This window comes from Semicossyphus pulcher, unplaced genomic scaffold, assembly GCF_022749685.1.
Source record: "Semicossyphus pulcher isolate SPU_LCO1_2020_fin unplaced genomic scaffold, fSemPul1.0.p SCAF_11, whole genome shotgun sequence".
Classification (NCBI taxonomy): Eukaryota; Metazoa; Chordata; class Actinopteri; order Labriformes; family Labridae; genus Semicossyphus; species Semicossyphus pulcher.
This window is the reverse complement of record NW_027211615.1, coordinates 23,767,383-23,789,526: the sequence shown is the minus strand read 5'-3', so window position 1 is coordinate 23,789,526 and position 22,144 is coordinate 23,767,383. Positions and strand designations below refer to the sequence as shown.

Here is a 22,144-nt window from a genome sequence, read left to right as displayed (position 1 = left end):
TTGAATTTTTTTTGCTTCTGACTGCTGTCTTGTGTAAAATGTGTTAAAGGTGATGTTTGAATTTGATTTGACAAACCAGGAGGAGGGACCCACCCGCTGCTGGTACCCTATGACACCCTGACAGCTAAAGAGAAGTACAGAGACAGAGAGAAGGCCCAGGAGCTCTTCAAGTTTCTGCAGATCAGCGGCTATGTGATCACAAGGTTACCTCCTTTTACTCCAGTTTTCCCTTCATTGAAGATGTTTTTAAAGTTTACTTTAGGCCAATGTGTATCTTTCTTTTTTTATGATCCTTTTGTCTGACAGAGGTCTGAAGGACATGGAGCAGGAGTCGTCATCTATGGAGAAACGTTTTTCCTTCAAGTTCCTCAAGAGGCTGCTGAAGTACGTCGACTCTGCTCAGGAGTTCATTGCTCATCTTGGTGAGTGTGAGGCTTCTTTCACACAGCTAAGAGGTGCTTTGCACTGATTCAGACCTCTTACATAACACTGACCTTCATATCTGTTGTAAATCCAGAGGCAATGGCCACCAGTGGGAAGACGGACAAATCACCTCATGACCAGGAAATCAAATTCTTTGCAAAGGTCGAGAAGTCCAAAAAAACTACTAAAAATCTTCACGAGTTTATTTTACTTTGTTGAGGTTTGAGTCTCATGGCTGCATTTCCTTTCTCCAGGTGTTGCTTCCTCTGACAGATCAAACTTTAAAGAACCACTGTCTCTACTTCCTGTCCACGCCCAGCAAGAACCTGAGCAGCTGCGGCTGTGCCTCCAACAAAGAGAAGGAGATGGTCACCAGGTACTGTGCAGAAGCAATGCGTGATCTGTGTACTCTGCATTTTTATTCAAGTTTTTGCTCCTGTGGTGTTTTAATTTCCATATGTAAAAACCTCCCTTTTATCTCAGTGAAAACAGTGCCAATTTCTCTTGTTGTTATTATTCTCTATTTTCTCTCTTATTTCTTTTCCCACTTTTGCTTTTTCCAGCTCTTCTTTGTTCTCTCTGAAGCTTTTTCTTTTATTCTCTTCTTACCGTCTTTCTTTTTCAGCCTGTTCTGTAAACTGGCAGCTCTTGTCAGACACAGGATTTCTCTCTTCGGTAAGGCTGCCATTGCCTCCGTTTGCTTGTGTGCCTCTTCTTTTTGAATCTCCTTCCACATCTACAGTAAATGTTTCTCTCACAGGAAGTGATTCTGCAATGATGGTGAGCTGTCTGCACATCCTCACTCACTCGCTGGACACCAGGTAAGCACACGTTGTTGTCTGTACCTGCACAGAGGTCCCTAAACCCAATTAAGTCCTGTGCATGCACATTAGCCCTTGTGTTCCCTCCCCTCTCTCAGAACGGTGATGAAGTCTGGTGCCGAGCTGGTCAAAGCCGGGTTCAGGACTTTCTTTGAGAACGCTGCGGAGGACCTGGAGAAGCTGCTGGAGATGCTAAAACTGGGGAAGTTCATGCAGTCACGTGCTCAGATGAAGAGCGTCACCCAGAGCATCAACTATGTGACTGTAGCGCTTCTGCCCATCCTCACCGCCCTGTTCGAGCACATCAGGACATATGAGTTTGGAGTGGATCTGCTGTGTGAGTTTCTGTTTCCATAACAACCTTTTACTGCAGTTTTTTAAGACAGAAAAAACACTACTAGATAAAATAAGTCACAGAATCAGCAATGATACAAAGTTCAGATCTCAGGTACACACTTATTAGTCAGTCATGTCACGGTTTCACTACATTCTTTGCTAAAGGAAAACAGAATTAAATGACATCCTATAAAGTACAATAAATTGGAGATGTTGATTTTGAATTTAGTCCTTTACATTGTGCCCAACTTGGTCTTGTATAAACTCCCAGAATCCCTTCATTTACACAGTAGCAATCTAGGAACCCATCGGTTATAGTCTGACGACGATATAGCCTCTGGGGACAACGGTGAACATATTTGGTGTGTCCGGTTTAGCCAGCAGTTAGCCATAAACGACTTCCAGCCAAGACTTCCTTTTCTGGGTGCTGCATTGTTTACAGTCCTGTTAGCAACTTGAGAAGCGTCCGTGTGTTCAGATCAAAGTGAAGATGAAGAAGTGAATTTCAGCAAAATAAACGGTGTAATTTCTTGGTTCATTACATCCCCGGAGGAGCACCCATTCATCGGTTTGTACTGTGTCTCAGTTTCACTGTAAAAAATGAGTTAACTTATCATGATGCAGATTAGTAAAAAGTAAAAGTGAAGCTTTCTCAGGTCTGTCCTCAAGAGTCGAAGAAAACTGTGCTTGTTTGTTTAAAGTTGCTGCAGATGTTTATAGAGATAAATAAGAAGCTTAATGGTTATCAGATGACGCTGAGCTGTGATGGGAGCTGTGATGTCATTACGTCGCATTACGCCTCACGGACTGTTTTTTCCTGCATACACCGCAGCCTGCTGATACGTGATTGGTTAATATTACTCGGACTAGAAGCGTACCACAAACGGGAACCAGAACACTTCCTGTACTAAAAATCCACATCCCTGCCTACAGTTTTCAGATTTCTCTGTAGAATCTTTAAACACAGATTAACACAGCAGAGACAAACCCGACATTTTGAATAACAGTTTGCTTTGATTAAAAATTGATGTGTAATGAACGTTTTCTTTGTTTCAGTGGATGACGTTCAGCTCTCCTGCTATCGAATCTTGACGTGTTTCTACTCTCTGGGAACAGGAAAGAACGTGTTTGTGGAGAGGTAGGAGGCCACACTTCTTTTACACCCACCATGCAGCAGGATGCAAAATGGCTTTTGCTTCTACACGTGAGCAGCACTGTTTATTTGATCATTAAGTTTAAGTAACTCCTGTAGCAGTGCAAGCTTACTAAAATGTGTATGATTAATGGCAATAAGTATCAAGTAAGTGTGAAATAGCAATTAATAAACTACATTATGCGTGTCACTGTTAATTAGGATGTAGCTGCTGAGCTTTTTTCATTAACTCTTTCATGACTGAAGCAGTCAGAACTCACGGGACGATTTGTTGTACCTCATGTGCGTTACAAAATGAAGACCAGTGGTTTAGGCTTTAGCCAGACAAGATAACGATCTTATTTTATGAAAAACGATTAAAGGAAAATAAGGTTTACAGCTCACAGGAGGGGACACAACAGAAATACTTTCTGCTGCGAAATTTTCCTCATTAAAACCACAATTCTGTGACATTATTCCCTGACTGGCTTTTACGCGACAGTAACAACTCCCAAAGCTGTTTCTCACCTTGAACCAACTCAAGCTATAAAATAACCAGTGAAAAAGTTCGACAACAACCTCTCCTTTTATCCTGATGCCATGTGGTGCTTTGTGGCGGCTCTGTGCACTGAGAGTCCAGCGGCAATGAAAGATTAAATGTTGAAGATAACAGTAAGCCTGACATGATTGATTTGCACCTCAAGGCAAAGTTCTAAGAACAAAAAGAAGACTTGCCATTTTGCCATGCAAAGTTTATATTCTGTTTGCCTTTTCTTCTATATATTACACTGTATGTATTTTCATATTAATCTGCAGGCATCTTCCAGCGCTGGGGGAGAGTCTGGCGACCCTGGTGGGAGCCATGCCTGTGGCGTTCCTGGAGGCGGATCTAAACGCCTACAACCCGCTCTCTGTTTTCAACACCAAGACGCCCCGAGAGAGAGCCAGTGAGCATCCACCTGATCAATCACTATCCATATTCTGACCTTGCTTTGTATTTACCAATGAGTCTGTGAGCGAGACTGTCTTCATGTTTTCTTCTTCTTTAGTCCTGAGTATGCCCGACACAGTGGAGGAGATGTGTCCAGAGATGCCTCGTCTTGACAGGCTGCTGAAGGATGTGAATGATGTCTCGGAGTCTGGCGCTCGCTACAGTGACATGCCACAGGTCAGAAGGGCTGATGAGACATTTGAATTCATACAAACAGCTTCATTTATTGCTTAACCCCTGTGAGGGGGAGATAGAGTCAGGTGTCAGGTTCTGCTCCATCAATTCCGATGTCACTTGTCCTGATGCATGCGCAATACTTATTTACCAGAGTAGCAATTTAATGAAGGGTTTATGTACTTTGTTTATTAACAGTTTTCTCTCCCAGAGATGCATCAAACTTTAAGAAGATATCATTTTAGTTTTAGTGTATGTTCTTAATATTATGTTACGATCTAATCTTGATGACGTGTAACACTTATCCAGCTACATCTAACGTAAACAGTGCTGCAACAGCTTACGCTCCCAGGGTTTCATCACTTTGTCCACCCCATCAGTCTGCACTGAACTCGTTAAAAAGGCCTTTCCTCACTCTGCCCCATCAACCTGGAGCACACTACAGCAGAACTTAAAGCTGTCCAACTTAATTCCCCAAGGGGATAGTAAAATACTTTAAAAAACATGAAGAGAGCGTCTGTGGGAACCAGAGCTCAGGTACCAGGCAGCTATTGTTGACTGCATTCATCACTTTAATGATTTTATTATTGCTTGTATCTCTGTATCTGTATCTTTGTATTGATTGTTGTCTGTCTGGAACTCTGTGTTGATGCTGCCGTCCAAGCCGGTCTCTCTTGAGAATGAGACCACGTGTCTCAATGAGATGACCTGTCTAAATAAAGGCTAAATAAAAAATAAAAACATATCCAAAATTAAAATAGCAGCTTTCAACAACTGAGAGTGCAAAATGTTTGAATGTTTCTCTGTAGGAGCACAAAAAAGTGATGTACGTTTTAAGTAGATTTAGATGTGACACATGAACAGCTTCCACTCTTGAACTGAAATGTGACTTCAAATTGTACAAACATAACACCTTGATCTGTTTTGATTGACTTATCTCACCTTACGTTATGCAGACGCGTTACCTTCCACCTCTCTCCTTCAGGTCATTGAGGTGGTCCTTCCCATGCTGTGTAACTATCTGTCCTACTGGTGGGAGAAAGGTCCGGAGAACTCGCCTGAAGATGCCAACTGCTGCACTATGGTGACCTCTGAACACCTCAGCATCATCCTGGGAAACATCCTCAAGATCCTCAACAACAACCTGGGCATCGACGACGCCCCCTGGATGAAGAGGATTGCAGGTAATGCTTTTACGGAGCAAACGCAGACTGTGATAAGTTCTTTAGGCTCGTCAAGAAATATCAGGGAATATTCCAAATTAATTGCTTCATATTTGCATTTAGACTTAATCACTTGGATCCCCATTAGTCTTCCTGGGGACCACATGAAAAGAAGTACAAGTATAAAACAACAGGTCACAAGGTATCACTAAAAAAATGCAAATAAGCCATGAGACTTATGGACTCTGAGATGAGTTTTAAACGAGGAACCTCATTTGGAGAGCTAATTTAAATGCAATAAAACATAATTTTTGGGGAGTTCAGGAAAGGGCAGATAAGATAATTGGCTGCTGTGGGGCCAATTAGTCTGAGGAACTTACTCACTTTTAAAAAAACATATTTGAATATTGTACGTCTAACCTTTACAAACAAGGAAATTAGACAAAAGAAAAAGTAATGCTTTAACTAATCTCTGTTTAAAGTTGTAATCTCAAAGATCTCAGTTTTGTTCTCTTTGGCGGCACCTATGGCGATAAACGGTAAACAGAGTAAACTTCACACATATCCAGACGTCCACGGTTGGCTTCATCTGAGCGTTGAATTTGTTTCTTTTTCTTTGGATTATCACGTATTGTTGAAGTTGTATCTGTAGTCATCCATCTTTTCTTTCTTTGTTCAGCCATAGTAGATTACTGTTTACTCGCAACAGCCGCTTAGCTCCGCCTACCCTCTCTGGCAGAACAACCACTGCTGGGTGATGGAAAACGCGTCACTAACTGGACGCAGCTTGTGATTTTTTTTTCACAGACACCCAGTCCCTCATTCTGCAAATGTAAAGGCTTTCATTAGTGGGCCATGGGCTCAATCACCATTGTGTCAGGTCATTCGGTGATAGATAGTGACTTAACAGACATTTATTGAATGAAAATCTTTCAGATTATTACTTTAATATTTACTGTTTAGTACTTCTGTTATTTTGAGCGACAACAGTAAAAAGTAAAAGTGCTGAGCTAACATTAAAACTTGTTCTAAGACCTCAAAATACTGGTAGTTTGACAGTTGTGACAGTTGATACCAGAGCCAATCTTCTCCTGGGAAGTCGTCTTTGTTCTCAAAACTTGAGCTGCAAATCCTCCAGTTTCTCCATGGCCCGTGTTCAGAATATATTTCCCATTGTCTCTGTCTCCAGTCTACTCACAGCCAATCATCTGCAAGGCTGGAGCAGATCTGCTGAGAACCCACTTCCTGAGCACACTGGACAAACTGAGGAAGAAGACGGTGAAGGTGAGAGCTTAAAATACACTGCATGCGGTGTGAAAGCAGCACATTGTATCCACTGCTCAGTGATACCTGTGGTTAAAGAAGATTTTTTGCTGACTTCATCATTAGCTGCTGAACCTGTCGTGTATATTCGGAGCTGTCAGTTTTCACAGGAGCTAGTCCAGAACATTATGCTCATGCACATCACCCACTGAGAGTGAAAATACCTCTGCCCCCCCTTGGAGAGGACGCAGCGAGGAGATTATTACCGCTGAGTTGGAAGGGGTCAGTGTGAGGACGTTTAGACTAATGAATTGATTACCGTTGATGAGTTGCTGATGTGCTGCTAACGTAGGTTGTGTCCGAGGAGGAGGCGCTGAAGGCTGACAGTAAAGGAGACAACCAGGAGGCCGAGCTGCTCATCCTGGATGAGTTTGCTGTGCTATGCAGAGATCTCTACGCTTTCTACCCCATGCTCATCAAATATGTGGACAACAACAGGTACATGATGCACCAGGATTTGTTTTATTTCAAGGTTTTTGCGAGCAATTGTCTTGTCCCACACAGACGTAACACAACTTCCAATAACATGGTCACCAATGTTGTTCCCCTCCAGGTCCAGGTGGCTGAAGGAGCCGGATGCAGACTCCACCGAGCTGTTCAGGATGGTGGCTGAGATCTTCATCCTCTGGTGCAAGTCCCATGTGAGTCTCACCATTCAGTTCAGTTGTCATTTCACCAGGGTCGGGAGGGTTACAATGAAAATGTATTCCGATACAATTACTAATTACCTGTTGAAAAATGTAAGCAGTAACCTTATCCAGTATCAATTTAAAGCAACGCAACTGATTACTTTTGGATTACTTCAATAATAAATCTGCAAATAAAGATGAGATTTCAATACTTTTGCCCCTGATACAAGCACCACTCTACCTCCTGAATGCCTGTTTAAATTAATGGCGGTAATTATGCACATTTAAATGTACTTGTTAAGTATGCTTTTTTAAACTACTTCACACTCAAGTGAACTGCCATAAACTTATTCCAGTCTAGGGCTGGTGTTTTTACCCACAGCATAGAAGTAGAAGGCGACAGGTTAGCGAACATTTTTAACTGGAATTCTGTGTAGCTGACGTTAGCGGTTGGTCTCACCTGTAAGTGTTTCTTTAAATTAGATGTCGAGTTTTTGGATAGTAACAGCCGGAAGGCGTGACTTGCACTGTGCTGCGATGTTGCTCCCATTTCCACCCAGGGAAAGCTTTTGTTTCACCACAGGCCATGGCAACCAGAGACTGTTGATGGCAACTTTGAGGAGCAGTGTTGTGAGACTTGTACAGTGTCGTAACATGTGCACGCAGGTGCTTGGTATTATCAGAGACGGTCAGACGGACGGTTTAGAAATGAAACGGCAGATGTTACAGAGCATCTTTGGTATCATATCGTCTTCAATTTACATATATTTTAAAATTGTAATCCCGCTAGTAATCCTCATTTTTAATAAACGTATCTGTAATCTAATTACCTCTTTTTTTTCTGTAACTATAACAGTGTCTTTTTCGTATCCTAATTACGTAACACCGTTACTTGTATTCCGTTACTCCCCAAGCCTGCATTTCACAATTCGATGTTTGATATCTCTTGTGGATGTCTTTCCTGATTAACCTCCTTTCTTGTCCTCTTAACCAGAACTTTAAGCGTGAGGAGCAAAACTTTGTGGTTCAGAATGAGATCAACAATTTGGGCTTCCTGACTGGAGAGGGCCAGACGAAGATGTCCAAGGTAAATATCATCATATGTTTCATATCATAAGGGTAGATGTAATTGCACAATTTTAGATATCGCTGACTATGCAAGTTGCTTAATGAAAAAACATTAAAAGACATATCCACAGTAGAAGATGGAGCAGAGTTCATCTCAGTTCTCTCTTGGTTTAAATTGGACTTATCTCGCTCCTCTCCTGCTCTCCTCTTCACTTTGTCAGCACTTTGGAAAAACACAGCCTGAATATTTAGCGCACATTCTTTCTCCTGTAATTCATAGACTTTGCTAATGAAAGGAAAGTCTTCATAAGCACTTGTGAGTTGTTTTAGAAATCCTCTGGACGAGTTCAAACCTTTTAAATTCCCCCTCTACACCAGGGGTTTACGACATATGTCATATCAGGCAGGCATTTGCCGTCGTTAAGTTGGCTCATATATCTGGAGGTTGACAGCCGCTCACCTAGCTGCCACTGTGAGAGTTTGTTGTTTATTTGTTTTGGCAGAGCTGGACAGTTTATTTATTTGCACTGTTGGGGTGTTTTGACTCGATCGCTCTCTGTGGAGAGAAGCTCTTGATCCCGGAGGACTCTGCCTGATGACTGATTGATGTTGAAGCACTTTGGTTCCATCATGTGTGATTTATCTTGATCAATGGTTTAAAGGTGAAACACACTTATTGTGACCTGATGGACATGAAAATTGGATCTCAGATTTAGTGGCTCAGAATCAATTGAGTGCTAAATTATAAAGATTAAAGTCAGTTCAAGAGAAAAAAAGTTAAAAAGATGGTAGTTTAAGATTTAATTTAAGCTGTCAAGAGGTTTAGAGTACCTTAAACCTTCATAAGAGTAAGCCTGTCGGATTTCTCTCTGTAGGCAGGGGGGGACCAGGAGAGGAAACACAAGCGCCGTCGGGGCGAGTACTACTCCATCCAGACCTCTCTGATCGTAGCTGCCCTGAAGAAGATGCTGCCCATCGGCCTCAACATGTGCACCCCAGGAGACCAGGAGCTCATCTCCCTCGCCAAGATACGCTACAGTCTGGTAAGCCTACAAAACGGGACCTGGTGAAACTGTGAGACCTCCTGAAGACTAACTAATGCTCAGCTTTATCTCAAGTTATTTAAGGTTTGATGCACTGATAGATAGTGGAGCTGGGCTTCTCATTAGGAGTTGTTAGATGTGTAAATCTTCTATGAAATAAGCACATGCTTTATCATTGGAAGTGGTGCGTCTTGACCAGACCGTGGTTGTACTTAAAATCACAACTCTACCTTCAGTCTTGTTCAATTCACTGTATTGAATTTGTAAAACAGAGGCTGTAACGTCTCTGCTTGCAGTTTTTTTTAATGCTTTTATCTCACGATCACTTTTACATTATTCCCTTATCTCCAAAAACAAGCTGTGTTATCTTGAGATTAAAAGATAATCAACCCGTTATCAGTGGAACACAAAAGGTTGTTTCCTCTTACGCATTGTAATAATGTTTTATCAGAGATCAGGAGTGCCATGCCAGCATAGATGGCCTCTTTGACAACTGTGACAGATTTTAGCTGAAAATATGACATTTAGGAGTAGCCATTATTAGAGATAGACCGATATGGTTTTTTCAGGGCCGATACCGATACCGATTAGTAGTAGTCAAGGAGGCCGATAACTGATATTTGGAGCCGATATTCATTTGCAGTAAAAGTGAAAATATTGGCGTCAAAATTTTGAATAATACAAAAACCAACACTTAACTTTGTTTAAATGCCTTTAAGCATATGTTTATTAAACAAACAAACAAAAAGCGCAGGGAGTTCCCAGGGTCAGCAGCATCTCTTATAAAGTTAACTGAAAATTTAAATAAATAAATAAATAACTTCCTGAAGTTTTATAAAGTAAATAAAACAAAGTTAAACAAAATTTGCAAAGAAATGAACTCTTATCGGCCGTCAGATTTAAAGAAAAAAATTAAAATAAAAATAAAAAATAAGGCTGATGCCGATATGCGTCAAAATGCCAAATATCGGCGCCGATAATCGGCCCAGCCAATAATCAGTCTATCCCTAGCCATTACTGATCAGTGCGTCTGACTGAAGACAGTCGTAACAGTGATCTTATAGGCTGAAATAAGGTGTGATCAAATGAACAAAGGTTTTCTTTTTATGCCTTTATTTGGAGAAAGAGGACAGTGGATAGTGTCGGAAAGGGGAAGAGAGAGTGGGGATGACACGCTGAAAAGGGCCGAGGGTGGGAGGCGAATTATTAAATGATCCCAGGACTACAAAAGTAATTTAGTATGACTAATCATGTCTTGAGAAAACTAGCCTTGTTATCTCAAGCTGATGAAAACATTAACTTGTGTGCCATTCTCGTCAACTTTAATTCCCTCTTGTGTGCAATAGACATCAAATAGTCATACATTTAAAAACAGTTTTGCCATGTTGCATACCAAACCTGTTTTAACTCTGCTTTTCATAATACTCTGTTATGCATACCCTTCATAGAAAGACACAGACGATGAGGTGAAGGAACATTTGCGTCAGAATCTCCACCTCCAGGACAAGGTAACACGATGCTCTGTACAGTTATAATTCTAACAGCAGTTTAAATGAGTGTTTGATAGTTTTTTAAAGTGATTGATTTGACTGTTTCTGTATTGTAGTCTGAAGACCCAGCGGTCCAGTGGCAGCTGAACTTGTACAGGAACGTGGTGGTGAAGAGCGAGGAACCTGCCAACTCAGAACACACAGTGGACCGAGTGCAGAGCATCTCTGCTGCGGTCTTCCACCTGGAGCAGGTTCACACACACACTTCTTACCTTACATTTGAATGCTTTCATGCCCTCACAAAGAAAAGCTTGGGGGTTATTGCTCTTCAGGCATAAAAGTAGACCACAGATATTGCAGATGATTATTCAGGAAAGGAATGAACAGCAGTCAATTCTTAGGTTCTGTAACTAACAGTCAAATTGATGATAAAATAACTGTTGTTGCAGCAACGCTTTTTTCACAATACAATACAAAGATCATATTTAGTAAATTATCTACATTAGACTTTATTATCTAGATTAAATAATACACTGTTTCTCACTGTGTGTCACCTTTGTAATGTTCCTCTCCGTCAGGTGGAGCAGCCTCTGAGAAATAAGAAGTGTGTCTGGCACAAGCTGCTGTCCAAGCAGCGTAAGCGCGCTGTGGTGGCTTGTTTCCGCATGGCTCCGCTCTACAATCTACCCAGGTGAGTCTGTTTAACACCCGTGCACACTTGTGCCGTTAACAATGTCAATACATAAATATTGACATGAACTATTAAAAAGAGGTTTGTGAAAATCTAACCGTACATAACAAGTCACCAAATTTCTGTGGAGGGAGAAGCATTTTTTTTTTTATTGTTGTGTGCCCATGTAAACCCTTCCTCACCTCCCTAATGACATTCTCTCCTCTGTGTTGTTTTCTTGCATAACACAACCTCACCCTCCCTCAGATACAAAAATAATAATTACTTCCTGAATGGCTATCGGGAGGTTTGGCTGGAAAGGGCGTTCAAAGCCTCCAGCTTTGACCGCCTGTTCTCCCTGCTGACGGTAAAGTGAAACTACGGGGCGAATGCTTCATCTGTTCAACCCCCCCCTCCCTTCATCCACCAGGCTCTGGACCGATCTCTGCCTAGCAACCAATTGTTTCTGCACTGTTGATTCTGATTGGTCAGCTAGAAAATGAGGCCAAGAATTGACTGAAACAAACTTTAATGGGAAAGTGGGGACACACTGCAAGCTGCAGGCCTTTGTCTCATTTCAGGTGTACCCTGAAGGAAGGAATGAAGAAAGGGAAGAAGAAGAAAGACAGATAGAAGATATTTTAGATACATTATTGACTTTTAATAGATGGCTGCTTGGTTTAAAAAAAGTATGCTTTGTTACAGTAATATACAGTTTAAAAGTTGTTTCATGTTATTTTGCTTCCTGCTTTTAATGATGATTATTATAGATTTATTTTTCATTGACATTTTGCCAAAGATTGTGCAGTTTTACAACACATCTGTGCGACTTGTTCAGGCGATATTCACGTGTTGTAAATCTGGTAACTGCAGGTAAAAAAAGTTTTTGCAGTAGATCCACCGATTTGTTGGAAAACTGCATATCTCCCCTAAAGTGTGCATGCTCCTGTAATGACTTTTACCACCCCAGGGAAGTAACTGCAGCTATTTTATAAAGCAAACGTGACCAGTCAGAAGAGCCAGTGGGTCCCACATTGACCAATCACCATCCTGCCTGAAATGCACTTCCTGTAACCCCTTCCTTCCCCTACATCTCTCCTTCCTGTCTCCTCCAAAAACTCACCAGAACCCACCCTAATGCCACTGTACCTCCCTCCCTGCCCCCCTCCATTCCTCCCCATCTCCCCTCACCTCCCCCTTCCCCAGGCATCGCGCTATCAACTTCTTCATCCCGGCCTATCAGAGACTTTGGATAGAGGCAGAGGAGTACTCCTTTGAGGAGAAGCTAGTTCAGGATCTGGCAGTAAGTACTGGGCTTGTCTTGCCCTTGCCCCACGTGCCCTGCGTTGGCACCCCTCTGCCAGTCCTGTCTGCCGAATGCTTCTTTAGCTCCGCGCCCGTCGAGCCTTGGGAGCGCGCCCGGGTGGGGACCTCGCCCAAAGCACCCAGGGGCCCCCGCTCTAGGCGTTCAAAACCCTTCAAACAGAGATCCGTCAGGGGTCAGAGGCTGCATGACCAACTCAGGAGACACAGGGCCAGCTCCGGCGCTCACAGCTCTAGAAAAGCAGGCTATGCCTTTCTGACAGCAGTGGTAAGGAGGGCATCTCACTAGGAGTCACTAGCTGTTTGGCTGTCAGATCTGGATCCAACCCATCAGTTGTCTTTTCGCTGTACTCTGTAAGTCTGTAGTGTAAGTGTGAAGGTGACGTTACAGTACGTTCTGTGGCCGTGACGTAAGTGGCATGCTCGCGTAGTCATGTGAAGATCACCTTTCATATTAGTTCTTTGTATGCAGATAAATTCATCAAGACGCTCAAACTGTGCCATAAAATAAAGTCTCAGAACACTCAGATTATTCACTGTTCTTCTTCGGAAAGATTATTTTTAATCTTTGATGTATCCGATGAATCTGTCAGACTAGTTTGGACTCCTGGAGATTTGTGTAGTTGTGATAGTCCCTCTTTGTCAGGCTCATGTAGTGTTAGGTTCATTCATCATGTTCAAAGTCACATCACCAAATGGCTTACTGCTTGCATCTGTTTGCTGTAACGTGCATGTATTTGAAAACTGGTTCCAGCGCTGTTCATCGTCTACTTTTAACTTCCTCTTCCCGTCCTTTCCACGGATCACCAGGACATCGCACAAACTCATCTGCATGCCAGTGCTAGTTGAATGTTTCTGACTCCTTTCAGTGTTTTTGACAAAGTTGTGAATGGGCACAATTGATAATGAGTCCGTCAAGAGAAGATGTTGATGAATGGAAGCTGTGGTGGGATTATGTTTCCTGAGAGGTATGATTAGTGTTCACGTCCTATACAATGTGTGCTGAGCTAACAGTTCGCACCTGTGGACTCCTGCAGAAAACCCCGATGAAAATTGTGGAGGAGGAGGAAGAGGAGGTGGCTGAGATCCAGCCAGACCCTCTCCACCAGCTTATTCTCCACTTCAGCCACAACGCTCTGACAGAGAGAAGGTGAGAGGGAAAACACTGAATATAATGAATCTCAATTTAATTATAGGAATGCCATACTGCAGATCTATTCAATGTGGATAAATTATGTTTTGTGTGTAGGATAAGATATAGCAATAAAATATATTTTTGATACTGGAATTGTTTATCTTTTTTAACTCTTTTTCAGTCACTTGGAAGAAGATCCTTTATATATAGCGTATGCAGACATGATGGCAAAGGTAGTGTGGCCTTAAAGTGCTTTTAATGTATAAAATACTGTACATCTGGTAAGACTTGACACTTGAGAAAATGAGCCGTGGTTGTGGCCCTTTATTTCCTCAGAGCTGTGCAGAGGATGAGGAGGAAGAAGAGGAAGAAGGGAAAGAAAAGACTTTTGAGGTACGATCTTATTCCAGCAGCAATTCTCTTAACATTGGCTCGCTCAGACTTTGAAAGTAATGGCCGTATTATGAATGACTTTTATCTTACTTTTTGTCAAAACTAATAACCTCTGTTACCAGCAAAGAATTTGCAACATGTGCATTTCAATTTGTGTTTATTATGTCTGCTCTTAAGGAAAAAGAGATGGAAAAGCAGAAGATCCTGTATCAGCAGGCGAGGCTGCACGCCCGTGGGGCCGCTGAGATGGTGCTGCAGATGATCAGCGCCAGTAAAGGTACTAATGAGACATCGTGTTTCTTTTTAGGACACTGCTATATTTTCATTAATGTATCTGTGTTTATTGTCTCAGTATTTTAACTTCATTTGAGCTCTAGGTTTTAATTGTTAATAATTAATATTTAATACAATTCTGGGAGACGCATATTACATATATTTCTAGATTATAGGATGTTTTGGTAATAATATGAATCTTGAAAATACAACCTTGCATTTTTCAGAGCCCTATGATTTGCTACAGGGATTTAACCTTCATTATCAGTCAAACCTGCTTCTGCCCTCATCCTATGTTACATTTGTCTTCATCTTAAGGTCGTCTGGGCCCCATGGTGACCTGCACCCTCAAACTCGGCATCTCCATCCTAAATGGAGGCAATGTGCAAGTTCAGCAGGTCAGATTATGCAGCTCCAATTTTGAACTATATTCATTTCTTTGTCTTATTTACTGTCATCTGAATGTGCATTTATCCACACAGCTTATTCAGAGACAACAGTTATAATTTGCTACAACAATAGGTTGTTTAATGCCTTTCTTTTTCTCTCATCTCAGAAAATGCTCGATTACCTGAAAGAAAAAAGAGATGCAGGCTTTTTCAAAAGTCTCTCAGGACTAATGCAGTCTTGCAGGTACTGTCGTATTATCGCTGCCAATTCATGGGACCATTTTATACCACAAGCAGGGGTACTTGTACTCCAGGGGGTTCCTCTGCAGTTGCCAGGATGTACGTAGAAAGAGTGTGGAGGAGCTGAAAGAATGTATCTATACATTAACTCAATCAAAGTTAAGTCAGTCAAGATATTTAGCTAAAAGTCATGGTTTTAAAATTGTAATTGTTAACTTAATGTAATGGAAAACCGGTTGCAATACTTATCTAAAAGTAGTGGATTTAAACAGTTCAAAAAGTTAGCTTAAAGTCATGGATAAAAGGTTGAAATAGTCAGCTACAAAGTAATTAATAAACAGTTAAAATAGCTGAAAGTAAAAGACAAATGGTTTTTAAAAAATGACCTAAAAGTAATTCATTTAAACAGTTGAAATTGTCAGACAAAAGTAACAGATAAAAAGTTGAAATTGTTTGCGTAAAGTAATACAACAATGTTAAAAATATTTAGCATAAAGTCATGGATTAACATTTGAAATACCATCGTTAGCTTAAAGTAATGGATAAATGTTTGAAGTAGTTAGCGTAAGTAATACATAAAGGTTTAAAATAGTTAGCTTAAAGTAATGGATACATGTTTGAAGAAGTTAATGTAAAGTAATGGATAAATGTTTGAAATACCGTAGTTAGCTTAAAGTAATGGATAAAGGTTTGAAGTAGTTAGCGTAAATAATACATAAAGGTTTAAAATAGTCAGCATAAAATAATGGATAAACATTTGAAATACCGTAGTTAGCTTAAAGTAATGGATAAATGGTTGATGTAGTTAGCTTAAAGTAATGGATACATTTTTGAAATAGTTAGCTTAAAGTAATGGATACATGTTTGAAATAGTTAGCTTAAAGTAATGAATACATGTTTGAAATAGTTAGCTTAAAGTAATGAATAAACGGTTGACGTAGTTAGCTTAACATAATGGTTAACAGTTGAAATAGCGTCCGTAAAATAACCGATGCAATAGATAGCTTAAAGCAAAGGCTAGCTGCTGGAACATTCAGCTTTACTTAAAAAAGTGATAGTATCATTACTGACCAGACAGTAGTGATAAGGTGGGAAACAAAGAAGGGCTATGTGAATTAGTCTGAGAGGGTTGTGGAAGTCAGGCCAAACAGGTCTGTACAGCAAGAATTAGCTGTTCAGACAGCAAGTGCTTATGTTTGACTTTTGAGTTTCTTTCCCTAGTGTCCTGGACTTGAATGCGTTTGAGAGGCAGAACAAAGCAGAAGGACTTGGCATGGTGACAGAAGAAGGTTCAAGTAAGTGTAAAGCTGTCTTATTAGACAGGCTTTTTGATATCCTTCCTGTTTTCCCTTCTGTAGTACGTAATTCAAGCACCACACTTTTCTCTTGATGTTCAGTAGATCCTGCTGTTGAAGCACCGGTTACTCTTAATTACAAAGACCCTTTCACTTCACTGAACTAATGCTGAACCATGACAAAAGTATAACCTCAAGTGTCCACTCAAAGCTGTTAATACATGCTAGTTCTTAATTATTAGCTTCTGTATGGCCCTTGTAGATGAAGTAATCAAAAATTGCATTGCAAACAATGTAAATTTTGATTAAAACATAGCGTTTGCTGCTTGCGCTACAGTCTTTGAGCCACTGAAGTCTTTAGTGCTGTGTCTTTAATGTCTTTGCAGTACAATAAGCAGGTGTTAGTTATAAATACATAACGGGACTTTATATTATGTAGCAATAGATTTAGATTAGTATACTTTGTGTTAACTTTTATTGAGGTGGTTATAAACGTTTTCAGAGCAGTGGTGTGTTAGTAGTGGTTAATGTCTTAGAGGACATGGTCCAGCATTAAAACAAGCCCCCCCTTCTCCCTCCAACTTTCAACACACTCTTCACTTGATGCTTTTCACATCAAACTGTCCGTCTTTTCATCATTCAGTCCTCTGCTAAACATTTCAACTGAGTTCTGTGTTTAACAATTCACTGTTACTACTCGTGTCTTCGTTACTGTTATGAATTTTTCACTATGACTGAGTTCTTATTTGGTCCTCATCTCGTTAGACACAACGTAGACAAGTCCCAGGCCTATGATTTCCCACCGTCTAAAACTATTCTTTTTAACTGCATGACTTTGTTTTTCACTCGTAGTCGATATATTCATATCTCTTCGTATTGTAACTCAATGTCCTCTCTTTTTGCTTATGTCTTCGTGTATTGTTTGTCTCCTTCCTGTCATTTTAAAAACCCATCGATGGCAGTCCACACAAAGCGGGGTAAATAGCTAATTAAGATAATACTGATATGGCTATGCTTCCACCATGAATGTCTCCTCCATATCTGTGGTCCATACTCCCTGCTTTATTTGTTACCCAGCCTCTCCCTCCCCCAGACGTCTGTAGGGACACACTGTGCATGCCGACTGTTAGAGTGCACACGGAAGTTGGATCGTCAGAATCCATTGCCTGTCTTTTTCTGTGTTATTTGTTTCCATTCCCTTCATGTTAACATGTACTAATGCAAATCCTATTACTGATGCTCAAATCTGCCGTTGTAAGGCTATCAGTGCCACCTCCCGAGGGTTCTACTTAATGGTTTGTGGACTCTTCCGCAGCCTAAGCAAAGCTTTGCCTTGCTTTGGATTGGACTTGGGGCCTATTTCACAAAGCTGGTTTCCATACAAATGTTTAACTTTCACATGGTTTTATCTGCTCACATAAATGTACTGTTACCCTGTTGACTGGATTATCTGGTTGATTTTTAATATGAATTATGTAACCACATCTGTCCACTCCTGTTTCTCTGAGATGACATCCCTCATCAGGCCCAATCCAGGCCTGCATGTGAAAGTTATCAGGCTTCCTCCAGCTTATGGAAATGTCCTGTTGTTTCACTGTTGGAGCTACTGTAAGAGCATTTTTATAAAAAAGAACTTTGGATTCAGTTTTGAACCTGCAATCTAAAGGCACTGGACTTCAAAACTTTTTTGAACATGAAACCTGTCCTGCTTGCCTCATATTAATTGCTTCTGGGGGGGAGTTTCACATATTATTACACCTCCTCATGTTGAGTCAATAAATACTTTCTTCGTGTTGAGTCACATTTGTAGTCACCAAACGTCTTTTTTCTAAGGTTCCAAGGTGCTACAGAACGATGAGTTTACTAAAGATCTGTTCCGGTTTTTGCAACTTCTGTGTGAGGGGCACAACGGAGGTGAGGCCCGATCACACCTATTCTATAATCAGTCATCTTCTTTGAAAGTTACAGCATTGTTTTGTTTGTATGCGTTGTTTGTGCACTGCTCAATGAGGACACATTGATCTGAAAGAGGAAGAAAAAACATAAATAATAATATTTGTCTCGAACAGATTTCCAAAACTTCCTGAGGACTCAAACTGGAAACACAACCACAGTCAACATCATTATCAGCACTGTGGACTATCTGCTCCGTCTTCAGGTGTGTAGAACACAAATATTAAGGAACATAATGTACACATAACTACTCGTGTCACCACCTTCATTGTCCACCAATGTTATCTACAGGAATCTATCAGTGACTTCTACTGGTACTACTCCGGCAAAGACGTCATTGATGAGACTGGAAAAGTCAACTTCTCCAAAGCTCTTGATGTTGCAAAGCAGATTTTCAACTCACTCACTGAGTATATTCAGGTAAGAAACTGATCAGTCAACTATACGTTTTCAATATAATGCTCCACCAGTTATTTCATGATGTCTTTTATTCCCCCCTTCCCATTATCCCTCTCTCCCACAGGGCCCGTGTATTGGGAACCAGCAGAGTTTGGCTCACAGCAGACTGTGGGATGCCGTCGTGGGTTTCTTGCATGTATTTGCCAACATGCAGATGAAGCTGTCTCAGGTACGTAAACCTTGGTACTCTTCTTGTGTCCAGAGAGACACAAATAATCCAGAGACTACAACACAGAATGTGTTAAAATAGGAAATCTACATCATCTATTTATATAAATCAATTGATATTTAACATAGCAGACATTATAATTAACTTTGCCTAGAGTCATTAATCTCTAGATTTAAAGGTATAATAAGTAGGATTTTTCTTTGCATTTTGTCAACAACACATTCAAACTGGCCCCTCCTCCTGGGCTCTTCACCACCAGAAGCTCACTCTCTCTCTTGTGCAAGAACACGCCCACCCCACTGAGCTAACACCAACAGCATCACGGTTACCTTCGCGCTAGCATGCTAACCGTCTGTTAGCTTGTCCTACTCGGTTTGAGGCACCTAAAAGAAAGAAGGCCAACTCTGCATCGCTCTTTCGCCATGTTCGCCGCTCTGAATGGGGCCCAGTTGCTAATTTGAACCACTCCCACACTCACCTGTACGCTGTGATTGGCTCAGGGAACCGCAACAGCGCCCCTCCTGAAAACGTTCCATGCAAAGCAAAACAAAAGAATAGATGCAGAGAGAAGGGTCTCACAAGGGTCTGCACACACACTCACCAACACACATGTATAGAGGCCCATAAGTGAGGATTTATATATTATATTTGTAAAAGTCTATATTTTGTTTTTTTAGGAATCTCTTACTTATTATACCTTTAACCTTTGTGGTGTCCAAACTTTCTTGGCTTGTAACCCTTTAAAGGAGCAGAATGTAAGATTTAGTGCCCTCTAGTGGTGAGGGTGCAGATCACAATGAACTTATAACCTCTCCCCCTTCCAAGCCTTTACGAGAAACTTCTTGTGAACTCAATGGAAAACACGTACAGTCTGATATAGACACAGTGTGTGGGTTGTCTGTTCTGGGCTACTTCAGAAAATGGTTATGCAACATGAGAGACTGCATGATCTGTACATGTGAAGAGCTCATTTGAGGGTAAAGAGAAAAAAAGTTCTTATTTAGGGTTGAATAAACACAAATGTAAACATGCTATAACCTCTGCTAATAAATGCGCCTTTCCTACACATTGGCCCTTTTTAAAATAAGGTCATGTGGACTTTCGACCTCTAATCACGTTATGATGTTTTATGTTTTGATGTTTCATTGGCAGAAGTTTTTAAAGCCTGAAGGGGTTAAAATATTCAGTAATTCACTAGGAAAAATCAAGTCTCTGTTCTTTCACATAACTTTAATAGTATCTAACCCCTATAGATACATTGTGGTATCCCTCGAACAGTCCTATCCTGAAGGAAACCACTGTATCAAAGAACATCAGACTGATAAAACTATAATAGGATGTTTATGAATACATTTTTATTGCGCCTATATTTAATAATGATCTTGCAGTTAAGGGATTTATAACATCTTTGGAGTCCAAACTACTTTGTGTTTTTGCTTCTGCCTGAACAAAGCTTTAACACAAAGACCCTCGTTTCCTCGTAGGATGCCAGTCAGATTGAGCTGTTGAAGGAGTTGATGGATTTACAGAAGGACATGGTTGTCATGTTGCTGTCTCTGCTAGAGGGTAAGAGCCTGAAGCTTTCAATCAAAGTCAAAGAAATGACAAAAGGCACACATAACATCTGTTGTTAACTCAAGCTTCTTGACACAGTTTAAGTACATGGCTATATTGTTTGCACATAAAGCATTGTGTTTGTGTATAATCACTCGAATACAAGTTTTACATCCGTAGGTAATGTGGTGAACGGAACGATTGGAAAGCAGATGGTTGACACCCTGGTGGAGTCTTCTAACAACGTGGAGATGATCCTCAAGTTCTTCGACATGTTCCTCAAACTGAAGGACCTGACGACCTCCGAGAACTTCAGAGAGTACGACCCCGAGTGTAAAGGCATCATTTCAAAGAAGGAGTTCCAGAAGTCGATGGAGAGCCAGAAGCAGTACAGCCAGTCAGAGATCGAATTCCTGCTCTCGTGTGCGGAGGCCGACGAAAACGACATGTTCAATTACAAAGAGTTTGTGGAGCGATTCCACGAGCCGGCCAAAGACATCGGTTTCAACGTGGCAGTGCTGCTCACCAACCTGTCCGAGCACATGCCACACGACTCGAGGCTGGCCACCTTCTTAGACCTCGCAGAGAGTGTGCTCAGCTACTTTGAGCCTTATCTGGGTCGCATTGAAATCATGGGCAGCGCAAAGCGTATCGAGAGGGTGTACTTTGAGATCAGCGAGTCGAGCCGCGAGCAGTGGGAGAAACCGCAGGTCAAAGAGTCCAAGCGTCAGTTCATCTTTGATGTGGTCAACGAGGGCGGAGAGAGCGAGAAGATGGAGATGTTTGTGAACTTCTGCGAGGACACCATTTTTGAAATGCAGCTTGCCTCACAGATCTCTGAGCCTGATGTGGTCGAACAACCCGAGGAGGAGGAAGAGGAAGACGGACACAGTCTCCTGGACGAGCTGGGCTTAGAGGACGAGGCCCTGGAGTCTGCTTCAGCCTTCACCACTGCATGCCGCTCAGTCAAGAAGAAGATCAACAGTGTCTGTGAAGTCTTTTCTCTTAAAAACGTGCGCAAGCAGTTCAAGAAAGTCAAGAAGCTGAGCATCAGGGAGATTATAACCGGCTTCTTCTCCTTCTTCTGGATGCTCTTCACCGGCTTCTTCAAGGGAATCTACGGCCTCATATTTGGCTTCTTCCACGTCATTTGGTCCTCCATGTTTGGCGGCGGCTTGGTTGAGGGAGCCAAGAACATAAAGGTGACAGACATTCTTGGGCACATGCCTGAACCCACCCAGTTTGGTATCCACGGAGATGTGATTGAAGGGGAGAAAATGGAGGCCATAGAGTCATCGGGAAGCTTAGATTCAGCCATGGCGCCAGCAGGAGACATAGCAGAGGTCGACATGATGTTAGAGATGATGACGGCGCCCAAGAAGGAGGGAGGGAAACATGTGGAGCCGGGCCTGGGGGATGTTTCCGAGCTGAGTGCGGAGACCTCCACTGCTGACCACAAGAAGGTTTGCATTCACATTTCAGTTCCACATATGTGATGAATGTTTTAAACTTTGTAGACGCCTCCTTATATTTATCACATCCATCCAGCCTCTCTGCTCATGAAAATGAATCACTGTGTTGTGCAGAAAGCTGCTGCCAAGCCTGTTGAGACCCCGGAGAGCGAAAAGGAGAAAGCAGAGTGAGTAAAATAAAGTGAGAGGAAAATGAATCATCGTCATGCAAAATAAAACGAACTGT

General features: G+C 41.5%; 1 protein-coding gene across 1 annotated transcript in view; it reads left to right on the top strand.

Moving 5' to 3' along the window:
- ryr3 (ryanodine receptor 3) overlaps nucleotides 1–22,144 on the top strand; it is a 133,819-nt gene that overhangs the window by 99,049 nt on the left and 12,626 nt on the right. Inside the window, exons 59-92 of the mRNA XM_069683579.1 lie at nucleotides 80–203; nucleotides 307–422; nucleotides 518–585; nucleotides 678–799; nucleotides 1,049–1,098; nucleotides 1,184–1,244; nucleotides 1,343–1,581; nucleotides 2,637–2,718; nucleotides 3,529–3,659; nucleotides 3,762–3,880; nucleotides 4,863–5,061; nucleotides 6,230–6,324; nucleotides 6,656–6,801; nucleotides 6,917–7,004; nucleotides 7,987–8,079; nucleotides 8,936–9,103; nucleotides 10,552–10,611; nucleotides 10,710–10,844; nucleotides 11,172–11,284; nucleotides 12,470–12,566; nucleotides 13,624–13,736; nucleotides 13,903–13,954; nucleotides 14,058–14,114; nucleotides 14,292–14,391; nucleotides 14,706–14,785; nucleotides 14,944–15,020; nucleotides 16,238–16,311; nucleotides 18,145–18,225; nucleotides 18,381–18,469; nucleotides 18,556–18,684; nucleotides 18,788–18,892; nucleotides 20,377–20,458; nucleotides 20,627–21,909; nucleotides 22,033–22,085. Of these exons, the coding sequence (XP_069539680.1) occupies nucleotides 80–203; nucleotides 307–422; nucleotides 518–585; nucleotides 678–799; nucleotides 1,049–1,098; nucleotides 1,184–1,244; nucleotides 1,343–1,581; nucleotides 2,637–2,718; nucleotides 3,529–3,659; nucleotides 3,762–3,880; nucleotides 4,863–5,061; nucleotides 6,230–6,324; nucleotides 6,656–6,801; nucleotides 6,917–7,004; nucleotides 7,987–8,079; nucleotides 8,936–9,103; nucleotides 10,552–10,611; nucleotides 10,710–10,844; nucleotides 11,172–11,284; nucleotides 12,470–12,566; nucleotides 13,624–13,736; nucleotides 13,903–13,954; nucleotides 14,058–14,114; nucleotides 14,292–14,391; nucleotides 14,706–14,785; nucleotides 14,944–15,020; nucleotides 16,238–16,311; nucleotides 18,145–18,225; nucleotides 18,381–18,469; nucleotides 18,556–18,684; nucleotides 18,788–18,892; nucleotides 20,377–20,458; nucleotides 20,627–21,909; nucleotides 22,033–22,085 (4,681 nt within the window). The remainder of the gene's footprint in view (nucleotides 1–79; nucleotides 204–306; nucleotides 423–517; nucleotides 586–677; nucleotides 800–1,048; nucleotides 1,099–1,183; nucleotides 1,245–1,342; nucleotides 1,582–2,636; nucleotides 2,719–3,528; nucleotides 3,660–3,761; nucleotides 3,881–4,862; nucleotides 5,062–6,229; nucleotides 6,325–6,655; nucleotides 6,802–6,916; nucleotides 7,005–7,986; nucleotides 8,080–8,935; nucleotides 9,104–10,551; nucleotides 10,612–10,709; nucleotides 10,845–11,171; nucleotides 11,285–12,469; nucleotides 12,567–13,623; nucleotides 13,737–13,902; nucleotides 13,955–14,057; nucleotides 14,115–14,291; nucleotides 14,392–14,705; nucleotides 14,786–14,943; nucleotides 15,021–16,237; nucleotides 16,312–18,144; nucleotides 18,226–18,380; nucleotides 18,470–18,555; nucleotides 18,685–18,787; nucleotides 18,893–20,376; nucleotides 20,459–20,626; nucleotides 21,910–22,032; nucleotides 22,086–22,144) is intronic.